The sequence below is a fragment of the Tenrec ecaudatus genome, chromosome 13, assembly GCF_050624435.1.
Source record: "Tenrec ecaudatus isolate mTenEca1 chromosome 13, mTenEca1.hap1, whole genome shotgun sequence".
NCBI classification, from domain to species: Eukaryota; Metazoa; Chordata; class Mammalia; order Afrosoricida; family Tenrecidae; genus Tenrec; species Tenrec ecaudatus.
Genome location: NC_134542.1, coordinates 38,502,465 through 38,530,315, shown reverse-complemented (window position 1 = coordinate 38,530,315; position 27,851 = coordinate 38,502,465). Strand labels below are relative to the sequence as shown.

Here is a 27,851-nt window from a genome sequence, read left to right as displayed (position 1 = left end):
TATAGGATATAGGGCCCCTGTGATGGCAGGGTAGAATGCTGGTGGTTTCACAGTCCGGACCTTTGAGTTAGCAGCCCAATGCGTAGCTGGCATGCCACCAGGGCACATCCTCCAAGGGCGGTTCTACCCTGTCCCACAGGGTCCCTGCGAGTGCACGTGACTTGATGGCAGTGCGCTTCTTTTGAGTGTCTGTTCTTGGGAACTGATTATTTGAACATTGTAAACAAGTCTTTTTAAAAATCTATATCATTTTTCAGAGGTTTCCCCCCCCCACACACCTCCCTCCTCTCAGTTCCATGAATGCCTCCTCCTTCACCTGATCCAGTATTTCTAGAAGCTGGACAGGCTCACCAGTGTCCCCACTGCCTGGAGAACAGCGATGATTCAGGACCAAGGAGAGTGGCAAAGCGGTGGTGAGACTCAGGATCTTGACTTACACGGAATCCAGGAACAGGAGCGGGAGTGGCAATACCAGAAGGGTAGGGGGAAGGTGGAGAGAGGACAGTGCAGTGATCGACACATAACCACACACACCCCTCCAGGGGGACGAACAATAGCAACCACCGGGGAAGGGAGACAGCGGTCACTGTAAGATATGAAAATAATAATAATTTATCAAGGGGTCACAAGGGAGGGGAATAAAGAGGAGCTGAGATCAAGGGCTCAATAGAAAGTAAGTATCTAGAAAATAATGATGACAACATATGTACAAATATACGTGATTCAATTGATGTATGGATTGTTATAAGAGCTGTAAGAGCCCCCCAATAAAATGATCTTTTCATTAGAAATAAATAAAATATGCCCCCCCCCCCCAAATAAAATCCCAAAAAACAAAGGTCGGCAGACAGACTGGAATTTTGTATGTTTTTTGTTTTTAACTAGTTTTTTTTACCTCTTTTTATTCAATCTTTTGTTTTCTTTTTGCTTTGTCTCCATTATTGTTGTTTTTGTCTACCTATATGAGATAGGCATGGGAAGCAAGCCCAAGGAGAAAGCAACAGGTCCAATGGTTCCAGGGGGACTTGGGGAGAGGAGGAGGCGAAGGGAGGGAGCAGTGAGCAAACAATGGCATAGACAGGGCAACAACTAGGGAACTAAAAACAACAATGTGGAGGACGTAGAGATCCCAGGGGTGTTGGAGCAACAGCAATCTAGCTGAGAGGAATTACTAAGAGGCAAAAGAAGGGCCAGTGTGATGGCAGGGCAGGAAGAAGTAAAAGGAAACAGGAAAGATCTAGGCAGCAAAGCTGTGGACAGAGGTATAAATGTAGGTGTGTATTTATGTAAATATATTAATTAATAAAAGAGGAATTGGCATAGGTGCAAATGTTTATATGGCACTACATTGAGGAAGTAGGTGGACTTTGGGCCTCTGCTCGAGCCTTCCCTTAACACAGAATGCTTTGTTCTAACAACTTCGCCTTCTGTGAGCTCACCCTACTGACACAATATCTAAAGACAAAGTGAGTGTATAGGCAAATGTGGTGAAGAAAGCTGATGGTGCCCAGCTATCAAAAGATGTAGCATTTGGGTCTTAAACAAGCGGTTATCTAGCAGAGAAGCAATAAGTCCACATGGAATAAGCACACCAGCCTGTGTGATCATGAGGTGTCCATGGGATCAGGTAACAGGCATTAGAAGACCCCAAACAAGAAAATTCATATTGTTGAGAATGAAGAGGGTCAGAACAGAGACCCACAACCCTCTGTAGACAATAGGACAGCCCCTCACAGAAGGGTCACAAGAAAGGGATAAGTCAACCAGGGCGCAGTATAGCACGGATGAAACACACAATATCCCTCTGGTTCCTTGAGGCTTCCTCATTCCCCACTATCATGACCCCAGTCATGCCTTTCAGTTCTGGGTGAGATGGAGCATGCAAACTGGTACAGATCTCACAACACATGGAATTCAGGTCATATAAACCCCTCAGGAGTCAAAATGGGAGTAACGATATCATGAAGGGAGGGGCACGGTGGGGGTAGGATAGAGGAACTGATCCCAGTGATTGACACATGACCTCCCACCCCATCCCAGGGGGGTGAACAACAGAAACTGTGGGGGAAAGGAGACAGCAACAGTATAAGATATGAAAATAATAATTTATCACTCATAAAGAGGAGAGAGGGAGGGGAAAAAAGAAGAGCTGATACCAAGGCCTTAAATAGAAAATAAATGTTTAGAAAATGATAATGGCAACATATATACTAATATGCTTGATACAATTGATGTATGGATTGTTATAAGAGCTGTCAGATCCCCCAGTAAAATTATTTATACAAAAAGTGGAGATTTTTTAAAATTATAAGTCTTATGTAAATGCTAAGTCAAATTGCAAATATGAGTAGAAGAATCAGTTCATGTGCCCTTGTCTCACATTGGCACTCACCTATCAATGTGGATGTCACTTGCTCTCTCTCAACTTGGTCTTTTATTTTTCCTTTTTGAAAAGGTGGTAGAAAAGAATGCGGACCCTGAAACCATGCTGTTACCATATCTGAGGAAGAGCCGTATCCTTCTCTGTGCTCAGAGTGTGTAAGTTGTGTGTGTGTGTGTGTGTGTGTGTGTGTGTGTGTGTGTGTGTGTGTGGCTATAATGTGCAGATTTTACAGCTGGTACTTCAAAGATCTTTGTAGAGCCACATGACACACAGTCCCCACTATTAGAGAGTTTGGAGTGTGTCCTCCAGCTTAGTTTTGCAGGCAGGGTACCATCGTGGCTGTCGGAAGCAGCATATTTATAATCTCTGGCTTGGCACTAAATCGATTTTAATTATCAATGGGAATTAAAGCAATTGCTTCTAAAGGGGCTTAATTAAGCCTCTCTCAGAATAAAGAGTCACAATATGGCATTCCGCCTTCAAAGAACCATCATTGTGTCCATTTTACAAAAAGAGAGTAAAAATATCTCCTGGAATGAAAGAAAATGAAAAATGGAGAAATTAGCTCCAAAATGCTTTTCGTAGAAAAACTTTCAAAATAAATGTTATCTGAGAAATGGATTCTTAACCTGTTCTGCATGAACTCAGTGGGATTTCAGAGATTTGTTCATCCTATTAAGTCACATGTAAACAAATTTAACAACGGAAGTTTGTACATTATTTTTCTGCAAAGAGTGTAATTCCCCAAAGAGTACACAACTCTGAAATCATGAATAGCTACTTTTCTGGCATACGCATATGTTCTAGAAAGTCACTTAATATCTTTGGGTTTTAAACCAGTGAAGACTGACTTCTGGTCATCCATGTGTGATATTGAAGATTTGGTTCCCTTGTGGGTGAAGCATCCTAGGCTGCCGTCCAAAGTCGTTAGGGACAGGAGCAAACGTCTCCACAGCCTGGAGTTGTTGAGGGCAGAGCCGATGGGAGATGGGTCTTGAATGCAGACCCAGAAGATGGTTTTCACAGTGTCACAACTGAGTCGCTTGGGCAGTTTCCCTTCGTGTGCTAAGAGGTGTGTCCAACACATTCTCAAGCTGCCACTCTCATGGAAAGGAAGCCAGAGGTAGGTAGATCCGGGGGGCAATGCCAAGTTTATCAGAGAACCAAGCTCCTTGTGTCTTGCTGCTTCACCTGCCTCGGCATGTAGCTGCCTCCTGTAGTCAGAGGCGACTGATGGAACTAAACCATCACATCTGGATTCCAGGAAATAAGAAGAAGTAAGGAATGGAAAAGGGACATCATCCTGCTTTCTTAGGATGTGTTCTTTCTCGAAGCCAGATGAGGAACTCTCATGCCATTGGCCAGCCTGGCTGATGACACCCACCTACCTGTCGAGGAGTCTGAAAAATGTCTTTCTGATCCATGTGTGTGGATACGAAGTGGGGGAAGACTGAGCAAAACGATCCTGAGGACAACTAGCCGTTGTCGCCACTGAAAGGTAGAGAAATGATACCCTTTGATAGTCACTTGGTAGCGATGACATTTAACTTTGTGTATTGTCAAAGGCACCCAGAGAACTGAAAACAAATGGACAACATACTAGACCTTCAAGCACTTAAGCCTTCTTACTATCGATTTAGTTTTTGTTTGTTTGGCACTATGTCTTGGCAATCTGAAGTCTGGTTTTTGCAAAGGAAGAATCTGATGGAAATCAAGAATTCACAAGATTCTAAATAGTCACAGACATACAAATACAATTCGATAAATACATGTAGAACTCAAGGTGTGCAGCTTTGAGCCTCAGAATGTTCTCTTGCCTAAGGTCAGCGCTGTGCAAGAAGAGAACCAAATCACGAGAAACACATGGTCTTTAACTGTGCGCCTTGCAGTCCGATTCACAGGCACGAAGGACAGCTGTGGAGGAGGAGGCTGTGGCGCCTGCACGGTGATGATCTCACGGTACAACCCCATCACCAAGAAGATAAGGTACTTTGCAGCAAACGCTATCGTCTTAGGCTTCGCTTGAATCTTTGTAGTCTTAAACTTTGATTCAGTAACTATGTATCGGGCACATACAATATGGCAGGCACTGGGTTAGGTACTGAGAGTCCAAGATAAATTAGGCCCCAGGAATATTACTGGTGTAGGAAAAGCTGTTCTTTTGCAGGGGATGACATAGAATCAAAGTAGCCCCTGTTGAATGTTGGGAAACTGGTGTTGCTGCTGTCTGGGGAGGAAAGGTATGGCTGAAGGGATAGAAGGATAATGCCATGACCCCCTCTGTTAGCATTGCAGCCAACGAACTGAACTCCTTGCCCCATTCTCCAGACATACTTGCTCCAAGTGTAAGTTGGGGCACATCATTCTCCTTCATTAAAACCACCAGTGGCTTCTTCTGCATTTAAGATCTTTTCTGTATGTTTAGTTGATATGCCTCTTCGAGTTTGTTGAGCTCCTTGGTTCTAGGGAGAGTTGTCTTTTTATCAGCTTTGGAAGCTTCTCAAACCATTATTTCCTGAAATATGAATGCGTTGTCACATACTCTCTCTTTCATTTTCTGAAGGCACTCCAGGTATGCTCATGTTAGACCGCTTAACATAATCCCACAGATCGGAGGTGAGAGTTCAGGATCTGAGCACAGCAAAGCTACCTGCTTTCCGAACGTGGAGAGATCCCTTCCCACGCTGCACCGTGCCTTCCAGGTTTTCTCGCCAGTCTCCGGTCTCTCCCCTGTCTTCCTTATTAGAAAGGAAAAGTGTCAGGGAGCATTTCTTCTTGCCTTCTTCAGGCAATATGGGTAGGACAGCGTTTCATCTGATCTGTAGTCTAATCTGTCACACCAGCACACAGCTCACAGAAAGCAATAAAAACACGTGTCGTAAATTAATCTGTTTTTCCTGCCCTGAACACAGTTTTCCCCGCTCCCTCTGTTTAACTCAGGGGTGAGAGCAGTGGCATAGTTGTCCTCACTTAGGAAGACCTGTCACTTAAGGGAGGTTAATTGATTTAGGTTTCATTAGGTCCCCAATGTCTGATGGTCTTTTCTGAAACTATGAGCATGTAATGTATGGGACGATGTTAGAGTCAAATCTAGAATCAGACATGGGATTACAGGGTGAATGTGGAGAACATTTTAAAGACGTTTTTTTATCCTTTCATTGAAATCATGCCCAGAAGAGCTCTTTGCTGTTTTCTGAGACCTCTCTGCCCCTGCCTGTCTCTCTGACTGGAACCACCCCACTCGCTTGCTGCATCCACTGGGCTTCAGCTCTACAGGCCTGCGTTCTTTTCTTTTCTTTTATTATTGGGGGCTCATGCAGCTCGTATCAGAGTCCATACATACATCAATTGTGTAAAGCACATTTATACATTCATTGCCCTCATCATTCTCAAACATTTGCTCTCCACTTAAGCCCCTGGCATCAGGTCCTCATTTTTCCCCATGAACCCTTGATAATTTGTAAATTATTATTTTGTTATATCTTGCCCTGTCCGACGTCTCCCTTTACCCACATTTCTGTTGTCCATCCCCTAGGGAGGAGGTCACATGTAGATCCTTGTAATCAGTTCCCCCTCTCTATCCCACTCTCCCCCACCCTCCTGGTATCACTACTCACACCACTGGTCCTGCAGGGATCATCCTCCCTGGTTTACCTGTGTTTCCAGTTCCTATCTGTACCAGCGTACATCCTCTAGTCTAGCTGGATTTGTAAGGTAGAATTGGGACGACAGTGGGTGGGGAGCGGGTGGGGGAAGTATTTAAGAACTAGAGGGAAGTTGTGTGTTTCATCGTTGCTACACTGCACTCTGACTGGCTCATCTCCTCCCTATGACCCTTCTATAAGGGGATGTCCAGTTGCCTATAGAAGGGCTTTGGGTCTCCACTCTGCACCCTTCCTCATTCCCAATGATATGATTTTTTTGTTCTTTGATGCCTGATAACTGATCCAACAACACCTTGTGATCACACAGGCTGGTGTGCTTCTTCCATGTGGGCTTTGGTGCTTCTGAGCTAGATGGCCTCTTGTTTATCTTCAAGCCTTTAAGACCCCAGATGCTATATCTTTTGATAGCCGGGCACCATCAGCTTTCTTCACCACATTTGCTTATGTACCTGCTTTGTCTTCAGCGGTTGTTTCGGTAAGGTGAGCATCATGGAATGCCAGTTTAAAAGAACAAAGTGTTCTCGAGTTGAGGGAGTACTTGAGCCGAGGCCCAATGTCCATCTACTACCTTAATACTAAACTATAAATGTATGCACATAGATCTATTTCCCTATCATCCTATTTAAATATATTTACGTATGACCATGTCTGTATTTACACCTCTATAAATGCTCTTTGCTCTATTACCTTTTACTTTCCTCTTGTTCCACTGTAATGCTCAGCCTTCACTTTGAGTTTCAGTAATTCTTCTCAGTTACACTACCTTTGATCAAACCTTATCGTCCTCTTACAACCTCCTTGCCACTGATTTTGGATCACTTGTTGTTCCCTTGTCCCTAAGTTTGTAAACACCTCTTCCTTTCTGTCATCTCCCCCTCTCCCATGTCCTCCCAGAACCACCGGTCCAGTTGTTTTCTCCTCCAGATTGTTTATCCCGCCTATCTTATCTAGGTAGACCTGCAGAGATAATAATATGCACAAAAACAAAACAGAGCCAAACAAAGCAACAAAGAAAACAAGACAACAACACACACAAAAAACAAAACCCCAATGATATAAAAAAGAAAAGCCTGTAAATAGTTCAAGGTCTGTTTGTAGACCTTTAGGAGTGTTTTCCGATTGAGTCTGATGGGGTGCCACGCCCTGGCCCCAAAGTCTATTTTTGGTATTCTTTGGGGACTTCATTGCTCTTTTCCCCTTGCTGTTCTGTTGCACGCTCTTAGTGTTTTGCCTCAGTGTGGTGGCAATTCCCATACTGTGTCACCAGTCTTGTTCCCTGTAGGGCTTTGGGTCAGTGAAGGATGTTGTGTCTCATAGTGCAGCCAGCCATATGGTCCTCTCTGTGCATTGGCTGCTCTGAGCAGGGATAATGTCCTCAGGGCTTGGTGGGTCAGGATGTGCTCTACAATCTCTTCCTCTCCTTTCATTTGCTCCTGTGTGCTCTGATCAGACATGTCCATCTCCCTGAGCTATAGCTTCAGTGCTGTCCTCTGAATTAAATTCTTTTGAGGGGAGGGGCGGCTGTCCACATAGTTAGGATTGGGGCTGGCCCCTCAGACCTCTCTACTGGTTCCCTGCTTCATGCCAATATGTTGCATTCACATCTTGGAGCACTGGGCTGAACTCATGTCCCTCTTTCCCTGTGGAGATATAAACAATACCCTCCCCTTGGGTGGGTTAGTGCCCTGTTCCCCTGCCACCCATTTCTTTCTTTTTTTCTTTCATTTATTCCCCTCCTTCTTAGTTGGCTACCATATGTATCCCTGGATTTGGTCTGGCCCCTGCCATACTACCTGAACTTCACCCCAGGAATGTTTGTATACAGTAGCTTTTACCTTATGTCCCTTTTACATTTTTTTAAAGGTTACCTCAGCAGACTCATATTGTACTTGTCCTTTTGTGCTTGGCTTACTTCACTTAGCATAATTTCCTCCAGTTCATCCTATGCAGTGATATGCTTCATGCATTCATTACTACTTTTTCGTGATGTTTAGTACTCCACTGTATGCATGTACCACAGTTTTTTAATCCATTCGTCTGTTGATGGAAATTTGAGTGGTTTCCAACTCCTTGCAATTCTGAACTGTGCCACAATGAACACTGGAGCACAGATATCTGACCGTGGTTTCTTTCTCACCTCTTCTGGGTATATGCCCAGTAGGGGGATTGCTGGGTCATATGGTAGCTCAATTTCCATCTATTTTAGATCTCGCCAGATCGATTTCCATAGTGGCTGTACATACCCACAGGTCCACCAGCAGTGGATGAGAGTTCCTGTCTTCCCACAGCCCCTCCAACACTTGGTGCTTTCTGATTTTTTGAATTGAGCTACCTTTGAGGGTGTTAAGTGGTATCTCATAGTTGTTTGAATTTGCATTTCTATTATGGCTAATGATTGGAAATATTTTCTCATATGTTTATTGGCCATTTGGATTTCTGCCCTTGTGAAGCTTCTGTTCAGGTCTTTTGCCCAGTCCTCAGTGGTCAATTTTCTTTTTGGGTGGTAGCATATTATTGCAGATTTTAGTAATAAGGCCTTTGTCTGATGTGTCATTGCTAAAGGTGTTTTCTTGGTGAATTCTTTCTATGTACACAGGTGTTATATCTTCAGTATATCCCACGTGTCAATTTATGACTCATCTGTATTTGCATATTTGTGTCTTTCCCTATTTCTGATAGCCTATGTATTCCCTAGGCCAAAGTTATCAGGCTGATCCCAATTCTCTCATTGATGACCCTAATAGTTTGGAGTTTTACCTCAAGGTCTGTGATCCAACTTCTTTTAATTATTGTGCATGGAGTGAGATAAGGGTCTTGGCTTCATTTTTCTGCAGGTAGATATCCATTTTTTTCCAGCACCACTTGTTGAAGAGGGCATCTGCTTCCCATTTGATATTTTTGGGGCCCATTTTAAAGATCAGTTGTGTGTATTCTGATGATTTTACTTCTGGGCTTTCAGTTCTTTTCCTTTCCATTGGTCTGAGTATCTGTCATTATACCAATACCATGCGGTTTTGACTACTGTAACTGTATCATATGTGCTAAAGTCAGGTAAAGCAAGCCCTCCCACTGTGCCCGTCTTCTCGAGGAGTTCTCTGACAATTTGGGGTTTCTTACTTTTCCATATGAACTTGGTAATCAGTTTTTCCATGTCTTTGAAGAAAAATTAGGGTAATTGTATCGGGATTGCATTAAACTTATATAGTGCCTTGGGCAGAACTGCCATCTTTACTATATTGAGTCTTCCAATCCATGAGCATGGGGTATTCTTCCATTTGTTGAGGCCGCTCTTGGTTTCTTGTAATAGTGTTCAGTAGTTTTCCCCATATAGATATTTGTTCTTTTAGTCAGGTATATCCCTAGATATTTCAATTTGTGTTTGGCTATTGTGAAGGGTACCACCTTTTTGATCTCCTCATCTGTGATCTTATCTGATGTGTATAGCAGCCTGATAGACTTCTTTTTGTTGATCTTGTATCCTGCCACTCCAACATATTCCTCTATTGCTTCCAGTACTCCCCTCATGGAGCCTTTGGGATTTTCCATTTATGAAATCATATCATTTGCAAATAATGATAGTTTTACTTCTTGCTTCCCCAGGCAATTACCTTTGATGTCTTTTCTTTGCCTTGTGCTGTTAGCTAAAACCTCCATTATGATGATAAATTCGAGTGGGGACAAGGGGCATCCTTGTCTGGGGGCCCTTTTCTGTAGTATTGGTTTCATCTTTCCTCCACTGACTACCACATTGGCTGTTGGTTTTTCATATATGGCTTGTATTATACTGAGGAATTTTCCTTCCATTCATTTCTTCTTGAATGCCTTAAACAGGAATTGATTTTGGATGTTGTTGAATGCTTTTTCTGCATCTATCAATGTTATCATGTGCATCTCATCATTTTTCATGTCAGTGTGGCAAATGATACTAATGGTCGTTCTTATGTTGGACCATCCCTGCATCCCTGGTATGCATCCCATTTGGTCTTGGTGAATTATTTGTTTTATGTACTTTTGTATTCTATTGGCCTATATTTTGTTAAGAATTTTTGCATTGATGTTCATTAGGGATATTGGCCTGTAGTCCTCGATTCTTGCTGGATCCCTGCTCAGTTTCAGTATCAAAGTTATATTAGCTTCATAGAGGGACTTTGGAAGTTTACCGTCTTTTTCTATGTTCTGGAAGAGTTTGTGTAGGCTTGGTGTCATTTCTTCCCTAAATGCTTGGTAGAATTCTCTTGTGAAGTCATCTGGTCTGGGGGATTTCTTGTTGGTAATCCCTTGATAACTTTGTCTAGTTGTTCTATTGCTATGGAACTGTTGAGATCTTTGATGCTCATCAGGGATAGTCTAGGGAGGGATTGTTTTTCCAAGAATTTTTCCATGTCTTCCAAGTTGTTGAATTCATTGGAGTACAGTCCTTTGTAGTACTGTATAATTATTCTTTTGATTTCATTAGAGTCTGTTGTAATGTCCCCTCTTTCATCCCTCATCCTTGCTATTGAAATGTGTTCCCTCCTTTCTTTGATTAGATTTGCCAACAGTCTGTCAATTCTGTTTATCCTTTCAAAGAACCAACTTTTAGCTGCATTAATTTTTCCCAGAGTTTTCTTATTTTCCCTCTCTTGAATCTCAGCTCTGATTTTTACTATTTATTTTCTTTTGCTGTTAGTAGGATTGTCTTGTTGACTCTTCTCTAGTTGCTGTAAAATTTGTGCCAGCTTATCAATCATAAGTCTCACTTCACTTTTCCTGTGTGCATGTATTGCTATGAAACTTCCTTTATAACTTACCTTTGCTGTGTTCCTTAAGTTTTGATATATCTTGTTCTCATTCACATTGGTTTCTAGAAACTTTCTAATTTCATCTCTGATCTGGGCCAGTACACATTCCTTTTGCAACAGAGAGGTATTCATCCTCCAATTGTTTGTCTTTGTTTTCTTCATCTTCCTTTGGTTAATTTCCAGCCTTATGGCACAGTGGTCAGAGTGAGAGGTCTGTATGATATACATGTGCTTAAATTTATGCAGATTCGCCTTATGCCCAACATGTAGTCTATCTTTGAATATGTGCCACGTGGGCTTGAAAAAATTGTGAATAATTTTGTATTTGGATGAAAATCTCTGTAAAAACTTATCAGGTAATGTTGTCTAATTGTGGTGTTTAGATCTCTAGCCTCTTTGTTGAGTTTCTTTCCCTGTAATATATTTTTCTCAGAGAGCAACGTATTGAGGTCACCTACTATAATTGTTGAGGCTGTGATTTTTTTTTTTTCATCTTTTGGAGTATTTGGTTGACATTCAGTGGGTCTCTTGTTTGGGAATATATGTTTAAAATGCTTAGTGGTTCTTTGTCTATTATTCACTTGAGCATTATATAGTGTCCCTCCTTATCTTTTTTTTTTTTTATGGTTTGCACTTTGAGGTCAATTTTATCTGAGATTAGGATTGCAACCCCTGTTTTTTTTTTTTTTGAATTGCTGTTTTCTTGGTATGATTTTCTCCAGCCTTTAATTCTCAGCTTATTTTTGTCTATAGTCCTGAGATGTGTCTCCTGTAGGCAGCGGATTGGTGGGTTGTGTTTTCTAAGCCAGTCTGCTAGTCTCAGTCTTTTAATGCCTGAGTTCAGTCCACCGATATTCAGGGTTATTATTGCCATCTGTGGACTCTGTGATTTCAACATATACATTTTGTGTTGGGTGTTTTCTTACCTCCGTTTCTTATCAGTGTGCTTTGCATGTGTGTGGTTCATTCTTGACTTCTTTCCACCCTTAAGCAAATGCTATCTTGGGGTTTTTTTTTTGTTGCCCTCTGGGTGAGGTTGTTCTATGCCGTGGTCTCTTTTTTATGCATGGCGACTGCTGTTCTTCTGTCCATAGTGGGTTGGCAATGATATTTTATAGGGCTGTTTTCTTCTAACATATTCTTTGTTTTTCCGCGTCTGGGAAGACTCTTACTTCTCCATCTGTCTTGATAGATAATTTGACTGGGTAGAGTATTTTGGGGTTTGCATTATTTTCCTTCAATTTTTGGAATATGTTACTCCACTCTCTTGTCTTCTTCATTGTGTCCACTGAACGTTTTGATCATATTCTTATTTGAGAATCTTTATATGTGATTGCTTGTTTTTCCCTAGCTGCTCTCATAATTTTCTCCTTTTCCTCAAAGTTGGATAGTTTAACTATTATGTGCCATGGTGATTTCTTGGGATTTATTATAGCTGGTGTTCTTCCAGCCTCCTGAATGGTTGCCTGGTTTTCATTCATTACGCTGGGGAAGTTTTCATCCAATAATTCTCTCATTATTGTTGCAGATGACTTCTTTGTTGTATCTTCTTCCAGTAATCCAATTATTCTGATGTTGTTCCAGTTCACAGCATCAGACATAGCCCTTAGATTTTCTTTAGCTTCTCTGATAATCTTATTAGATTTTGTTCTCACTTGCTAACATCTGCTTGGCCATTCTCTAGGTCACTGGTGCGGTTCTCTGTATCCTCCAGTCAATTGGCAAAGTCCGAGTCTGCTATTGGATTTTGTTATCTTGTCCCTAAGCTCTTGTATTTCCCTTTGGTGCATGAACTTTATTTCCTCTATCATTTCATCCTTTTTCTGTTTGTTTTCCTCATGTCCTGTATGACTCCAAGCAGCATTCTGAAAATTTCTTTCTGTGCCAGATCAATGTCTGCTTCTTGTATGCACGTTTTTAGGTTCAGGGCATCTGTCAATGCCTTTTGTTTCTCCTGTATTTTTGTTGAGGTCTTTGGGGCTGATTGCTGTTTGCATTGCATTGTTTTAGAGGAGCCGGGTGCCATTTCCAGGGAGTCAGAGAGCACTGGCTCTGTCTGGGAGACTCATAGGAATAATTCTTCAAACAGCTAATTTCACTATGGAATTGGTCTACCACTTTATCCTCCTGTGGCTTCACTCTTTCCCTAGTCAACCAGAATTAAGTTATTTGGAGGGAAAGTTGGATGGTTCTCTCAGGGGACACTGGTTGGGTTGTTGTGGACCCACTAGGATGATGCTATACTGGGTGATCTCACAAAATACAATGATGGTGTGACCCATGGCAGTGTGGGGCACCACAAAGGGCATGCAGGGGTGCTTGCTGCAATAGGAGTGCCACAGAAGTCTAGTGGGTTGCTCACTTTGGTGTAGAGCACCGCAAATGGTGGGCAGAATTTCCCAGGTCAGTTAGATCACTGCAGAGGTTGAGCAGAGGTTCCCACAGCAGTATCAATTGTTGGCCAAGCTACCTTAGGCCATGTGAGGCACTACAATGGGGAGGAGGAAGTTCCCTAAGTTATGTGGGGCAACAGAGGATTAATAGGAACTCCTCCACCTATGCAGGCAAGATTTCCTGCAAAGAAGGTGGGTGGGATTTCCCAGCTAAGTGTTAAGCACTGCAGAAGGTATGTGGGTGGAATTTCCCTGTGAAGAAGCTGGACAGGACATCCCCTATTGGAGGGTGGGCGGGCTTTCCCTAGCTTCAGGTTACACTGCAGAGGCTGGAGCTCTCCCAGGTGGGTGGAGGGAAGGTATAAATGCCCTAGGTTAAGGGGAGTGGTCTGGAGGTTGGCAGTGGTGTGTGAGGGAAAAGAGAGGAGAACAAGAAAAAAAAAACTAGCCTGCTGAGACTGTGGGGGGATAGAGAGCGAAACAAAGTAACAATATAGCTGAGCTTCCATCCCTGATTGTGGGGCTGGAGGGGTTTAATCCCTGCTCTGAGGTGGCGGCAAACTGTGGCTGTGTTGAGATAAAGCCATTGTGCGGACTCCAAATGATCCTAGTTCTGGCTGAGACAGTGGCGGGCTAAGGTCAAATCTTAGCCAGCCTTCACTGTGGTAAGGCCAAAGCCCCCAGCTCCTCAAACCTAGTGGATCTGTGCCTACTTATTTTTATGATGCTGCAACCCGGCAGTGTGAAATTTCCCTCTTAGTAACTCTCCTACACTGATTTCTGTAGAGTCCCTCTGGTATGTGCTATTCAGTCGCCATCTTTCTGGAAGTCGCTATTTACATTCTTACCAGTAGCATAAATCTCATTTCTCTTGGGTGTCAAATGGCCCTTTCACAGGGGTTGCCTAATACATCCAGCATATCAGATATTTTCAGTTTGATTCATAACAGTAGCAAACTTACAGTTTATGAAGTAGCAAAGAAAAAATGTGTGGTTTGGAGTCACCACAACATGAGGAACTGTATTAAAGGATCGTGGCATTAGGAAGGTTGAGAACTGCTGCTCTAGGCTTTTTTTGGGGGGAGGGGTTGGTGGAGCTTATAATTGATATTACTATTTTAAAAATTCTTATATATTTTCCTTGATACTAGTAGTTGTTTTCATTGCTTGAGTTGAATCTCACTTGAGATGTACATGTGTTTTATGTATGCATTGGCCGTGGGCCTGGTGGATGAGAATGTTTTAGGAATATGTATAAGTTGAGCATTCTCTAGCAATGGGCTTGTGACATTGAGATGCCTTATTTCCCATACCCCATTTCGTACTCACAGGCACACTTCAAATTTGCTTCACTGTTCAGCCAACCCCTAGTCTTGCACCGACCTGCCTGGTCAAATATAACTAGGGAATGTTAGCCCTTCATTCCAAGGGAAAAACTGATTTGAGTTGAAGACTCTCTGGAATTAGAATTAAGGGACATAATTTGAATGACAGGAGCTCTGCTGGTGGAGTGGTTATGTGTTAGGCTGCGATCTGCAAGGTGGGAAGTTCAAAATAATCGCGCCCTTTGGGGTTTATACTCACCCAAACAATGACAGTCTCAGAAACTCACAGGGGCAGTTCTGCTCCATCCTATAGGGTTTGTATGGGTCTGCATTGACTCGATGGTGGTGAGTTTTGAATTTTAATCTGGCCTCTGTTACTCACCTACCTATAACTCTGAGCATGATGCTCTGACCATCAGATTCCCTTACTATGTTGGGTTTGGCAGGAGGATGAAATGCAAATGCAAATTCTAGAGTCATTATATAACACCTGCTGCATTGCAAGAGCTCAACCAGTGCTTGTTCTTAGGGCCAACTCAATGCAATTGTGTACAATATAATGTGTGCTTCTATTTTGTATCCTGAAGACATTATCCAGCCAATGCCTGCTTGACTCCCATCTGCTCTCTGTACGGAGCTGCTGTCACCACAGTAGAAGGCATAGGAAGCACCAGCACCAGGATTCATCCTGTTCAGGTAAGGTCTGTCTCTTCCTCAAAGGGTTTCTGGGCTTCAAAAACTACTAATGACCTTGAGAGTCCCTGAAGTCGGAATGCAGTAGTCTGGGCCCTGCAACTTGCTGAGTGAGCTGGGGCTGGGAGGGAAACCCAAGACTTGTGGATGTTTGTACCTGACTTCCTGGAAAGATGCTCTCGGGAGCCTGCTACTGTTCCCTGCTGTTGAGTTGACTCCTCATCGTGAACCCACGTGTACAGAGTGGAACTGCTCTATAGGATTTTTAAGGCCGATTGGCTGCCCTGTCTTCTGAGTGCCCCTGGGTGGATTTGCACTGCCAACTTTTCAACTAGTACTTAGTGCTTAATTGTTTACACCACCCAAGAGGGTTGAAGACTTTGTTTTTAATTTTTATTTTTTAAAGAAAACACTAGTAAAATAAAATGGAATAGTGTACATTTGTGGCTAGCATTTGTTTTTAAAAGGGAAAATAATATGATTTTTATGCTGAGTAAAAATCTCAGCACCCAGAAACATCTGTTACATTCATGACTTGTTCAGAAAACAGATGCTAGGAACTGGGGATGACATTTAAGACTCTTCTCGTAGGACGGCATCTTGTTAGAGCTTTTGTTTCAGTGAAAAGGCATCTCCAGATTTCTGTCTATTTATACAATGCCTATAAAGATGCAGTGTGGTCCTTGAACATTTTAAAGTTCCCCAGGTGATTCTAAAGACTGAGAACCACTGCCTTTGAAGGGGCCCCGAAGCTGATGAAGCCCACTTATCATGGCATCTAGTCTAACCATGGGGAGACCCTTTGGATGAGTTTTCCAAAGTTTCTTCTCAGATTGAAGCACTGTATAGATCACCTGGGGGTCTTCTTGAAATCCAGGCTTTGAAGCAGTAAGTCTGGGAAGAGACCCAGTATTGCACATTTTCAATGTTTCTATATTTCCAGGAGAGGATCGCCAAGTGTCATGGCACCCAATGTGGATTCTGCACCCCTGGCATGGTGATGTCTATCTATGCGCTGCTGAGAAACCACCCGGAGCCCTCCCTGGCTCAATGTATTGATGCTCTCAGCGGTAGGTTCTATGTGTGCTTTTACTTTGAAGTAATGATGATGATAGCAGCTAACATCAGACACCTACCACATATCACAGGGTCCCGGGTGGTATAAATTGTTCACGTGCCCAGCTGTCCATCCAGTGGCATCATGAAAGAAGAGCCTTGGGTTCTGTTTCAGGGGTGGTGGTGGTAATCAGTCATTGAAAGCCCCATGGACAACATTTAGAACTATGAATTGGAGTAAACCTGATTGCAAGCCCCTCCCACGCCCCCGACCCCAGTATTTAGTTTTGCTACTATTTCATGTCTTTGTTCTTTCTGTCAATTGAAACTAGTCTTTGAAGAACAGTTTCATTAACTTATAATTAACATATTATATAATGAAATGGTTTAAGCATATTAAGATTTGTGGAATCATTACCCCAATCAATTTTAGAACATTTTCTTCTTTCTTGTATTCATTATTCTTAACTCCTCATTTCTCCCCAACATCCCTGCCATAACCCTAAAAAAATTACAAATCCAGTATTGCTTCTATATATTTATCTATCCTGGATTTCATATGCAGAAAAATATACAAAGAACAAAACAAACATACAACAAGAACAAAGAAAACAGAGAAAATCCTCTATATAAAAGAAAGCAGAAAATAATGAAACTTGAACAGATTTAAAATGGGTGGAAACGGTGAAAAAATGATTAAGATGTTAAATTTTAACCTAACTGCATGCACATGGTTCACTTTCCAATACACGGTATCTGACAAGAGCAAGGTTATTCATGTCACGGGTCCTAGGGGATTCACCAGAGGCTTAATCCACATGGCAACGCTGCAGATAGGTTTGGGGCTTTCATTTTCATCCATAGCCTTCAGAGTTTAATCCCTAAACCCATTCGCTCTCTGATCTTGGGTTTTATTACTTACAATCCTTGAATAACACAGGCTGGTGGGATTCTTCTGTGTGGACTTAGTGAAGCTTTAACTCTTAAATATGACTATCGACAAAGAATGTCTTGAAATCATGTGTTTTTGAACATCTGTCACACACATAGGGCATAAAAGTTGTTCACATAGCAAAAGGGCAAATAGTTGAGTTGTTAGAACCAGTCCAAGACTTTTAACAAATAACCTAAGCACTGATGGAAAAATATGAATGTGGAGTTAAGGCGGACTGAAGCATCCAGCATGGCTGCCACCCAGGAGGACTCCATCTTCCCCTTCTGCCAGACTGCGCCTCTCTCAAGGTCAATGGAACTGGGTTTTCCTCCTCCAGGTAACTTGCACCATTGAACATCGAACAGGGCTCCCACCCAGGAGGGCTCCTTCTTCCCCTCCTGCCAGATTGTGCCTCTCTCTAGGTTACATGGTTAATGGAGTTGGGTTTTCCTCCCCCAGGTAACTTGTGTCGTTGCAATGGATACAGGCCCATTATCGATGCATGCAAGACCTTCTGTAAAGTAAGTAGCAAGGAATTCAGAAGGTTGTCAGGTGTGATTAGGGGAGCAGCTACTGGTACTAATACAGGTCTGCCATTGCTGTTTGTTCTCTGACCTCAGGTAGGGCACTTAGCCTCAGTCACTGAATTTACCCCTGTAGTCACAAAATAGTGCCCCTCAGCACATTGCCCTTGGTTAAAGTCATTGCTGTGAAGGGGATTTTCCCTGACCTGCCCACCTGGCTGGGCATCTTCCTTGGAGCTCTGGTGGCAACTCAATAGATATGCGTAAGATGAATGAACAAACAAACGACCTGGGAAATGAGAGACAGGATGGCCCTTTGGACCTTAGACTATGAGATCAGTACACGATGAATCAGAATAAGTCAGAGTATGCATAAGACTTGTTAATATCTATTTAAAATATGTTATACACAAAACATTAACTATCAATGCTGGAGATTAATAATTTTTCAATTTAAGTTTTCTTATAAGATTTTTAAATATTTGTCTTATTTAATAATTCTTGCAATTCTAAAATGAACCCTAGTGGCATAGTAGAAAGCTCAAGGTCATCCGTTTGAATCTGCCATTTGCTCTGGCAGGAAAAGATGGTTTGGGAAAAATTTACCGGCTCAGAGACAGAAAGGGCCCATTCTACTTTGCTCTAGAGCAGGGGTCCTCAAACTAAGGCCTGCGGGCCACGTGTGGCCCAACGAGGACATTTATCCGGCCCGCCGGGTGGTTTTGCCCACCCCATTTTTTACTTTAAAATAAGATATGTGCAGTATGCAGAGAAATTTGTTCATAGTTTTTTTGCGGGGAGCGGTGTTTGTTTGATTTCTTTTGCTTCTCCTACACCTCCCAACACTCGGACTATGGCCAGCGCTTCCAGCAGGGCACACAGACTCACGTGTAGAGCCTATGCGGGCTGGGCGTCTCCGCGGGGCAGAGAAGAAGGCTCCAGGGGCATTGCTGGCTTGTTGCTCCCGCCTCGGGTCAGCCTTCCACCTCCCGCTGTGGCAGGTGGGGAGCAGGTCTCCCAGAAACACCCTGTCCCGAGGATGGTGCTCTGAGCATGAGCCGCCTCCTGGGCCTGCCAACCCCTCTTCTTCTGGCGCTTGTCTCTCCCCTGACCAGCTCGCTTGCCTGGCCCCACCATGGGGACAGGGAAAATGGAGCTTGAGGAGAGTAGAGGGGGCACTTTCTACAACCCCTTTCTGTTCCACGCCCCTGGTCTTCCATAAGTGGAGTGGGTTAGGCCCCAGGGACAAGAAGTATGGGGTAGGTGACTGTGCCTCAGATAGAGAACAACAGGCTAGTCCAGCCAGCCCCTCGCTTCTCTTGCGTTCTTGCACGGGGCGCATCTCTCCCACGTCGGGAGATTGCAGAAGGCACTTGTTTTAGCTCTGTCTAAAAATCAGCTCTGGGACTGAGTTCAAATGCAGCCTTCATTCCGCTGGGATCAAAATGCCAGCCATGCTGGCTGCCCAGTGGGCATCGGCCTGCCATCCTGCAGAGGGATTCCAGTGTCCCCTAGAACAGGAAACCCACTGCCCTCCTCCTCCGGGCTGAGCCAGGCAGATCAGCGTGACTGATCTGGGGTGGAGAGGGGAAAGGTCAGGAACCCAATCCTGAGTCACCAGCAAGACTGCTGTGTGCCACAGAGCAGTTCCTAAAACCAGCACTAGAGGGAGTCCTCCCAGGCAGGCGCCCTGCGCGTCCATCTGCCCCATTTCGTGGCTTTCACCTTCTGAGCCAGCTGTCGGGTGCTATAGGCCATTTTTCAAAGATCGCTCCGCGCGAGCTCTCAATCACACACACGCACACAGCAATGGAAACCTCATTCGGAAAGAAAAGCTGCAGGGATTTTCCCACCTAAATCCAAGTCCCAGGAAAGAAAAGGGGCGGCACCCGTTCTCCTTTCCTCTCAGTCTCCAAGCACTTTGAGTCCATTGGTGTACATCCAGGCGGTGAGACCTGTCTTGAGGGAGGGAGCCCGGCTGCCGGAGCTGCCGGCCTCCTCTCCAGAGAGATCCTCCAGGACTGCAGCAAGGGCCCACGAGAGAACTCTCTTTCGGCAGGCAGGTTCTGTTCATTTGACGTGTCTCCCTCTCCCTGCTTCCTTTCTTGGACCAATCAGATTTCGTCTTCCACTTCCAGTGCCTTGAGTGTCCAGCTTTGGCTGACTGGCCAGAGCATTGGTTGACCTGTGTCGGAAGCGTGGACTTGGGAGCCCCTGACCCACCGTCTGGTTTCCAGGTGTTGGGTGAGGGGCCTGGAACTGGCCTCTGCTAGAGAGCTTGTGCTGACTTTGAGACACAGATGGCGCAGAAGGGCACTGCAGGCACCACCACACCCCCCTCCCCCCCCATGCTTTCTTCCCGCTCCAGCTTATGTCCATAGATTTTTTTAAAACTATAGTCCGGCCCTCCAATGGGTCTGAGGGACAGTGAACTGGCCCCCTGTTTAAAAAGTTTGAGGACCTCTGCTCTAGAGTGTTACTACGAGTCAGAATTGACTTGATGGCAGTGGGTGGGGTATTCAAACCTTCTTAAAAGTTCTTTTACTAGGGGTTAGTTTGGCTGTTTTTAAGTACAAATGCCTTTCTTTTATGATATCGAACAACATTGAGTCTATATTATTTTTCAATGGACAGTCATTCTATTTAGTACTTCCTAGAGTCAACAGGGAGTGCTGTTGGCTTAGTGGGCTATGCATTGTGCTGCTAACCACAAAGTCAGCAGTTCGAAACCTCCAGCAGTTCTGCAGGAGAAAGATCAGGCTTTCTACTTTGTAAAGAGCTGCAGTCTCAGAAACACATAGGGTTGCTGTGAGCTGGAGTCAGCTCACTGGCAGTGAGTTTGATGTCACAGTAAATGCTTGTTCATACCCCCCTCCACCTCTCTCCCCTCCCCTAGAATACTGGCTGCTGTCAACGTCAAGAAAACGCAGTCTGCTGTTTGGATCAAGCAATAAATGGGCTGCCAGGTTTTGAGGAAGGAAGGAAGGTCAGTGAAATGACACCCTTTGATCATGGTTTTTTAGGCCCCAAACAGCAGTCAGCTGACTCTCGGGAAGAGTAAGTGGTTGCTCAGTTTGACTCATTGGCGGGGTGTCAAGCGGTCCCAGCTTTCGTTTTCACACTTGCTCTGGGAGAGAATGGCGGTCGCGTTCTCTCCTGACAGCAAGCTCTTCATTCCTGTTTCACTGCAGCCAGACGCCAAAGAGAATGTGTGGGGAGTTAGTATAGGCTTTGGAGGCCCCCTGACGTCTTCACTGACCGGATCTGTGTCAGAGCCCTGGACTTAGAGCCTGGGGTGGCTGGATGGCTGAGTGTTTGATTGCTTATTTATTTATCTGTTTGGGATACTTTCTCTTTATAAGACACATCTAAAACTCTTCTCAGAAGAGGAGTTTCTGCCATTGGATCCATCCCAGGAACTGATATTTCCCCCTGAGCTCATGGTAAGTAAGGCTCCATTAGACTTTTCCCAGAGGGATCCATGGTGTTAGTTTGTGGGCACTTCCCTAAGCAATTTGGGAAACTAGGTCCTATCCATCCATCTTTTTAGTCCAAGGTCTAAAGAGTGTGGAATTGGGGTACCTGTGGAGGATAAGCGTGGGAGTACCACAAAGAGATGGTTGGTTGACAGTAAAAAGCAGATAGTATTTATTTTAAAAGTCATGAAATGACATCACAACATACATAGATGTAGACAAGTTTTCCAGCCCCAGTTTTGCTGAAATTTATTCTTCCATAGAATGATTCAACAAAATTAAGTGGAAATAAGTGAATTCTTTTGAAATCTAAAAGTTCCAAAGGGAGATTGATGGGAAGATTCCCTGAACTCTCTATTTTGGTAGATCATTTCCTTCCTTCCTCTGGTGGCTCAATGGTGAAAGGCTCGATTTCTGACTGAAAGGTTGGAGGTTCGAACTCACCAGCTGCTTTGCAGGAGAAAAGATTTGGTAATTTATGTCTGTAAAGATTATAGCCTAGGAAATTCCCTGGGGTCAGTTGCATAGAGTCACTAAGAGTTGTCAAGAGTTGGAGTCAACTCAATGGTACACAATAACACCAACAACAGCCTCTACCCAAGAGTTCAATAAATGAAAATGTCAGAGTGGTTGCGGGTCTCTATTTCTATTCCAATAGCTCTTAGCTGAGAAACAACCACAAAGGACCCGGGTTTATGGTGGAGAGCGAATGACATGGATTTCCCCAATGACTCTGAAGGAACTTCTGGAAGCCAAGGTCAAGAATCCTCAGGCTCCTATAGTGATGGGGAACACCTCTGTGGGTATGTAGGACCCCTAAATCTTCTATCGGGAAAATGAAACAGGTGTTCTCAGGAAAAGCAACCTAAAATAGCATTTTAATCTATGAGATACTTTCTAAGTCAAAGAACGAAATGAAACTTTTTTGTTTGTTTTTAATCATTTTATTAGGGACTCATACACCACCCATCTCGATCCATACACACATCAATTGTGTAAAGCACATTTGTATATTCGTTGCCCTCATCATTATCAAAATATTTGCTCTCCACCCAAGCCCCTGGCATCAGGTCCTCATTTTCCCCCTCTCTCCCCATTTCGCCCTCCCTCATGAACCCCTGATAATTTATAAATTATTATTTTGTCATATCTTGCTCTGTCCCACATCTCCCTTCCCCCACTTTTCTGTTGTATGTCCCTCAGAGAGGTCAAATGCAGGTCCCTGAAATAGGTTCCCCGTTTCCAACCCACCTTCCCTATGCCCTCCCAGTATCGCCACTCACTCCACTGGTCCTGAGGGTATCATCCGCCCTGGCTTCCCTGTGTTTCCAGTTCCTATCAGTACCAGTGTACCTCTTCTGGTTTAGTCAGACTTGCAAGGTAGGATTCGGATCATGACAGTGGGGGTGGGGGGAAGGAAGCATTTAGGAACTAGAGTAAAGTTGTATTTTTGATCGTTGCTACGTTGCACCCTGACTGTCTCGTCTCCTCCCCAAGACTCTTCTGTAAGGGGATGTCCAGTGGCCTACAAATGGGTTTTAGGTCTCTACTCCACACTCCCCCGCTCATTCACTATGGTAAGATTTTTGTTCTGATGATGCCTGATACCCGAGCCCTTGGCATCTTGTGATCACACAGGCTGGTGTGCTTCTTCCCTGTGGGCTTTGTTGCTTCTTATCTAGATGGCCGCTTGTTTACCTTCAAGCCTTTAAGACCCCAGATGCTATATCTTTTGATAGCCGGGCACCATCAGCTGTCTTCACCACATTTGCTTATGTACCCATTTGTCTTCAGCGATCATATCAGGGAGGTGAGCACAAAATGATACGATTTTTTTGTTCTTTGATACCTGATAACTGATCCCTTTAGCATCTCTTGGTCACACAGGCTGGTGTGCTTCTTCCATGTGGGCTATATTGCTTCTGAGCCAGATGGCCACTTGCTTACCTTCAAGTCTTTAAGACCCCAGATGCTATCTCTTTTGATAGCTGGACACCAGCAGCTTTCTTCACCACATTTAGTTGTTCACCCACTTTTTCTTCAGCAGTTGTGTTGGGAAGGTGAGCATAATAGAATGCCAATTGAATAGAAGAAAGTATTCTTGCATTGAGGGAGTACTTGAGTAGAGGTCCAATGTCCCTCTGCTGCCTTAATACTAACCTTATAAACATTTGCACATAGATCTATTTCCCCAGCCTCATGTATAAATATATTTGCATATGTATATGTCTTTATCTAGACCTCTATAAATGCCCTCTGCCTCCCATCTCTTTGCTCTATTTCCTTTGACTTCCCTCCTGTCCCACTATCATGCTCAGTCCCCACCAGGGTTTCAGCAATTCCTCTTAGTTACGTTACCCCTGATCATGCCCAACCAGGCCTCCCACACCCTTCTCACCACCGATTTGGATCACTTGTTGTTCCCTTGTCCCTGGGTTTATTAACACCACTACCTTTCCCCCCACCTCCCCATCTCCCATGTCCCCACGGAACTATCGGTCCTGTTGTTTTCTCCTCCAATTGTTCATCCAGCCTATCTTATTTAGACAGACCTGCGGAAATAGTAACATGCACAGAAACAAGACAGAGCACAACCAAGCAACAATATACAACAAAACAACAACAAACCAATGACAAAAACAGAACAAAACACATCAAGAAAGAAAAGCTTGTAGTTAATTCAAGGATTGTTTGTTGGCTTTTAGGAGTGTTTTCCAATCCGTCTGTTGGGGTACCATGCCCTGGCTCCAAAGTCCACCTTCAGCTTTCCCTGGGGACCTCGCTGCTCCATTCCCTTGCTGTTCTGTTGTACCCCCTTAATGTTTTGCCTCGGTGTGACGGATCCGATCGGGTGCAATTCCCTCACTGTGTCTCCAGTGTTGTCGCCAGTAGGGCTAGGGGTCTGTGAGGGACATCATGGGAGCAGTGTACAGATCTGCCCAGCTGCAATGAAAGGTCTCTTGTCTCTGCATTTGGGACTTGATCTTTGGCTTGTACTGCACATGACATGTGTTTCTTCTCTATGGTGTCCCGTGGGTATTAGATGTTTTCTGAACCAGTAGCCACAAAGTCTACCTGTTGTAACTAGTGTAGGCTGTTTGACTGGTCACCTCTTTGAAGAGCACCCCAAGTCTTCCCAAGAAGAATCTTGACTGTCCCATGTGGCCTGTGTTTTGAGGCTGACAGTTCCATAGAATCTTTAAAGCTTAGTGAAAATCCATCTAGTCATTCTGTGTGTGTATGTTTTGGCAACAAACAGAGATACATAAATGTCATGCATTTAAAAACATCAGTTTGAACCACATTTCCAAAAGGCAACAAGATAACAGAATGAAAAGACAAGTCCACAGGTTGAGAGAAAATATTTGGAAACCTCATATCTGATAAAGGATTTATATCCAAGATATTTGAAGACTTTTAAGATTCACCCATAAGAAAAGCAATCCAATTTTAAATGGCTAAAAAATCTGAATGGACATCTCACCAAAAAGATATGTAGATGCTGATAAGCAGCAGTCAAGAAATCTAATAACATTGGGTAAATCTGATGACATAGTGGGTAGATCTGGTGTAATATTGGGTAAATTCACCTTAAAGTCCTCTCTAAAGTGCTAATGAGTTAAGATGTCACTTTGAGGACTAAGGTGCGCCTGACCCAAGCAGTGGAACGTTCAGTTGCCTTATATGCATATGAGAGTTCATTAGTTGTGGGGAAAAGGCCAGCCCCCCACAACTAATCGCCGGTTCAATAAGAGCAACTATATGGTTAAGATATGTAAAGATTATAGTAAATTCATAGATAATAAGGAGAGATAGAAGAGAGATGGAAATAATGGAGTCAGACACATGTCATGGTAACATGCTCACCTTAGCCCCGCTTGGTGGCCCACATGAGATAGGAGACCAGAGGGCAGGAGACAGAGAGAGGGGAAGGAGGATAAGGGAAAAGGGAACAGGGAAGTGAGGAAGGGTGAGAAGACAGGGAGAGAGAGAGCTTGGGGAGAGGAAGGGGGAACAAGCAAGACTTTGTTGCTAATCAAGGTTTATATATCTTTGGGGGGGTGCAAGCCCCCTAATTACAAGTAAGGACATATGCCAGGAAGGGGTTATGCTAAAGATAATACAGTAATGGGACGGGACAATCTAGAGGTAAACATGCAATAGGAAGGGGAGGGATTGGGAGTACACATGTGACAAGATGGGCAGATCCTAGATTCAGGATGGCATCCTAACTTTGGATGTCATTGAGCAGGTTTGACCTGTTCTCTGGATCTCCATGGAAACCACTATCAGTAGGGTGTGAACCCCATGTACAGTGGACCAGATCCCTTCAGGGAGAATATCTCTTAAACATCTGACCTCCCACTATGTGCTGGCAAATAACCTCTAATGTTTGGCATAACTTTGGGGGAGACAAAGCTGGGGAAAGCCTTTTGTATCCCACAAATAGTGAATAAGGAAGATCACATCATTTATGCATTGGAACTATGGTGTTGGTGAAGAAGATTGAAAGTACCAGGATTGCCAGAACAACAACAAAAATCTGTCTTGGAAGGAGAATAGCCGGAATGCTTTTTGTAATCATGGACTGCAAGGCTTTGTCTCAAGTACTTTGGATATCCTATTAGAAGAAACCAAGGAAAACTTAGAAAAAGACATCCTGCTAGGTAAGGTAAAAGGTCAGAGAGAGGATAGGAAGACTCCCAACAAGATGGAGTTATGCAGTGACTGGAACAATGGGCTCAAATACAAGAGCCATGGTGAGGATGACACAGGGTTTCATCCTGTTGGACTCCCGCTTGTTATGACTTGGAACCAACTCAACAGCACCTAACAACAACATGAAATATATTAAAAGATGCTCAGCATCATATGCCATTAGAGAATGAAAAATGAAAACAATAATGAGATACCATTAAACTAAAACCCACTGCCATCCAGTAGGGGTTCTGAGACAGTAAATCTCATCTTTCTCCCTCAGAGCAGTTAGTGGGCTTGAACTGCCATCCTATCTGACCCACAGCACCACCAGCCTCCTTGAGATACCAGAAATTAATTTAATAACTAAAGTCCAAAACCCTGACAACACCAAGTGCTGACAAAGATTTGGAGCAATGGGAACTCTTATTCACTGTTGTTGGTAATGCAAAATGCTACGGTCATGTTGGAAATACTCTAATCATTTCTTACAAAGTTAAAATATAGACTTACTATGTGGTCCAGAAATTTCATTCCTCGATATTTACTCATTTGATTTGAGAGGCGATATCTGCACTGTAACCTCACATAAATGTTTATAGCAACTTCATCCACATTTACCAAAAGTTGGAGGCCGCCATGATGTTATTCAATAGATGACAGGCTAGAAGAAATGAGCACATTACAGAAAGTCACAGAGGAGCCGTAAATACATACTGCTCAGGGGAAGAAGCCAGTCTGAGAATTCTACCTGCGCACGATTCAGGGAGGTAAGGAAAGGATGACTGGGTCAAGCACACGGCGTTTAAAAAGCAGTGAAACTATTCTGTATGATACTATCTAGATACGACACATGACGTTTTTGTCAAAAGCCATGGGACGGTAGAGCACAAAGGGTGAAGTCTAATGTAAACTAAGGACTTTTTTAATACTATCAATATGAACTCATCAATTGTAACAAATGTACCTCACTGAAGCAAGATATTAACTATAGAAGAAACCGTTTTCAGAGGAAGAGAGAGTATACAAGAATGCTGTATTTCCTATGCAATTTTCTCCCCCTATAAGCCTAAGACCACTTTGGAGCCTGCTGGTGTAATGGTTATGGGTTGGGTGACTAACTGCAAAGGTCAAGAGTTTGAAACTCCCAGCCACACTGCAGGAGAAAAAGGAGGGTTTCTTCTCCAGGAAAGAGTTAATAATTTCAGACACCAAAGGGACAGTTTGACCTTGCCTGTAGGGTCGCTATGGGTCAGCACTGACTAGATGGCAATGAGAGAAGACCACTTTAAAATAAAAATTCCATCGAGGCAAAACACTAAGGGCCTGCAGCAGAGCAGCGGGGGAGCAGAGCAGGGAGACCCCAGGGAGTGCAAGGGATAGACTTTGGGGCCAGAGCATGGCACCCCATCGACCTCGACAGGAGGACACCCCTAGAGGTCAACAAGCAGACCTTGAACTATTTACAGGTTTTTTCTTTTCTTTATTATTTTTTTGATCATTGGTTTTCTTTGTTGCTATCATCTTTGTGTTCTCTTTGGTCACTTTGTCTTGCTATGCCTTGTCTTCTGTGCATATTATTATCTCTGCAGATCTGTCTAGATAAAATAGGCTGGATTATTATCTCTGCAGATCTGTCTAGATAAGATAGGCTGGGACTGATGGTTCCAGGGGACATTGGAGAGGGGAAGGCGGGGGAAATGAGGTGGTGTTGACCAACCCAGGAACAAGGGAACAACAAGTGATCCAAAATTAGTGGCAAGGAGGGTGTGAGAGGCCTGGTAGGGATTCAGCAAGGGCAATGCAACTGAGAGAAATTACTGAAACCCAAATGAAGGCTGAGCATGATAGTGGACAAGAGGAAAGTCAAAGGAAATAGAGGAAAGAATTAGGAGGCAAAGGGAATTTATAGAGGTCTAAATA

General features: G+C 43.7%; 1 protein-coding gene across 1 annotated transcript in view; it reads left to right on the top strand.

Annotated features, from left to right (window-relative positions):
* The first annotated feature begins 2,404 nt into the window (after positions 1 to 2,404).
* The window catches only part of AOX1 (aldehyde oxidase 1), a 97,166-nt gene continuing 71,719 nt past the window's right edge, over positions 2,405 to 27,851 (top strand). Inside the window, exons 1-8 of the mRNA XM_075529026.1 lie at positions 2,405 to 2,513; positions 4,273 to 4,369; positions 15,135 to 15,243; positions 16,184 to 16,310; positions 17,690 to 17,751; positions 20,651 to 20,740; positions 21,117 to 21,197; positions 21,889 to 22,033. Coding sequence (XP_075385141.1) covers positions 2,405 to 2,513; positions 4,273 to 4,369; positions 15,135 to 15,243; positions 16,184 to 16,310; positions 17,690 to 17,751; positions 20,651 to 20,740; positions 21,117 to 21,197; positions 21,889 to 22,033 — 820 coding nt within the window. The remainder of the gene's footprint in view (positions 2,514 to 4,272; positions 4,370 to 15,134; positions 15,244 to 16,183; positions 16,311 to 17,689; positions 17,752 to 20,650; positions 20,741 to 21,116; positions 21,198 to 21,888; positions 22,034 to 27,851) is intronic.